This window comes from Sinocyclocheilus anshuiensis, unplaced genomic scaffold (genome assembly GCF_001515605.1).
Source record: "Sinocyclocheilus anshuiensis isolate Anshui unplaced genomic scaffold, SAMN03320099.WGS_v1.1 scaffold447, whole genome shotgun sequence".
NCBI lineage: Eukaryota > Metazoa > Chordata > Actinopteri > Cypriniformes > Cyprinidae > Sinocyclocheilus > Sinocyclocheilus anshuiensis.
This window is the reverse complement of record NW_015552615.1, coordinates 466,064-466,865: the sequence shown is the minus strand read 5'-3', so window position 1 is coordinate 466,865 and position 802 is coordinate 466,064. Positions and strand designations below refer to the sequence as shown.

Here is an 802-nt window from a genome sequence, read left to right as displayed (position 1 = left end):
CTCTTTCCTGTCGGCCAAGGTCAAGCGACTAGGGCTGTTGGCATGACGACGCCTCCTCAGGACAAACGCCATGACGACGGAAGTGACCGGTGGACCACTGGACATCAAGCCAAATCTTCCCTCACAGACTGTCAGCCATTCACTGATGACTTCACCATGTGTTCCTCGTAACGCTGACCTTTTATTCGTTATCATTTTATTGGTTTGTATCTCAGATAAACTTTATGAATGTATAAAACATAATCACATAATCATACGCTATGAGAGCAGCAACAGAAACAAAGCAAGAGATTAAACTCTGTTCCAGAACCTACACAGGCAGCTGTCTACTAAGGGAACGTCTAGACTGAACTGATTTGAGACACTGGTGTTTGCTAAGATAATGCTGCAATAGTAAGTGTCAGAATATGCACAAAATAGTCCATTGTAATAAAATAAAATAAGAAATAAATATATTTTAAAACAATACATTTAAATAAAATAAAAATGAAAAAAATACATCTCAAAATAATAAAATAAATACATTAAAAATACTAAATTTAATTACTTTTAATTATTATAGTATATACTATTCAGTGTTTAATTAATTATTTATAATAATTTATCATGACTCATCTCCATCTTATGTAGATTTTTCCCCAAGCTTGTTGCAGTGCATTCTGGGATTGCCTTCAACGCAAACTATACTTGTGATGCTGTATTCAAATGTCCCTACGATGCCTTAAAAGAAGGCAGCTCACTAGGTTTTGGAACAGAGACTGAAAACAGCAGCTGCTCTGATTGTGAAAAGGGTTTTAACGTT

General features: G+C 35.4%; 1 protein-coding gene across 1 annotated transcript in view; it reads left to right on the top strand.

Annotated features, from left to right (window-relative positions):
• The window catches only part of LOC107665992 (alpha-1-syntrophin-like), a 28,049-nt gene extending 27,631 nt beyond the window's left edge, over positions 1-418 (top strand). Inside the window, exon 8 of the mRNA XM_016457083.1 lies at positions 1-418. Within this exon, the coding sequence (XP_016312569.1) occupies positions 1-171 (171 nt within the window). The 3' untranslated portion in view covers positions 172-418.
• The last annotated feature ends 384 nt before the right edge of the window (positions 419-802 follow it).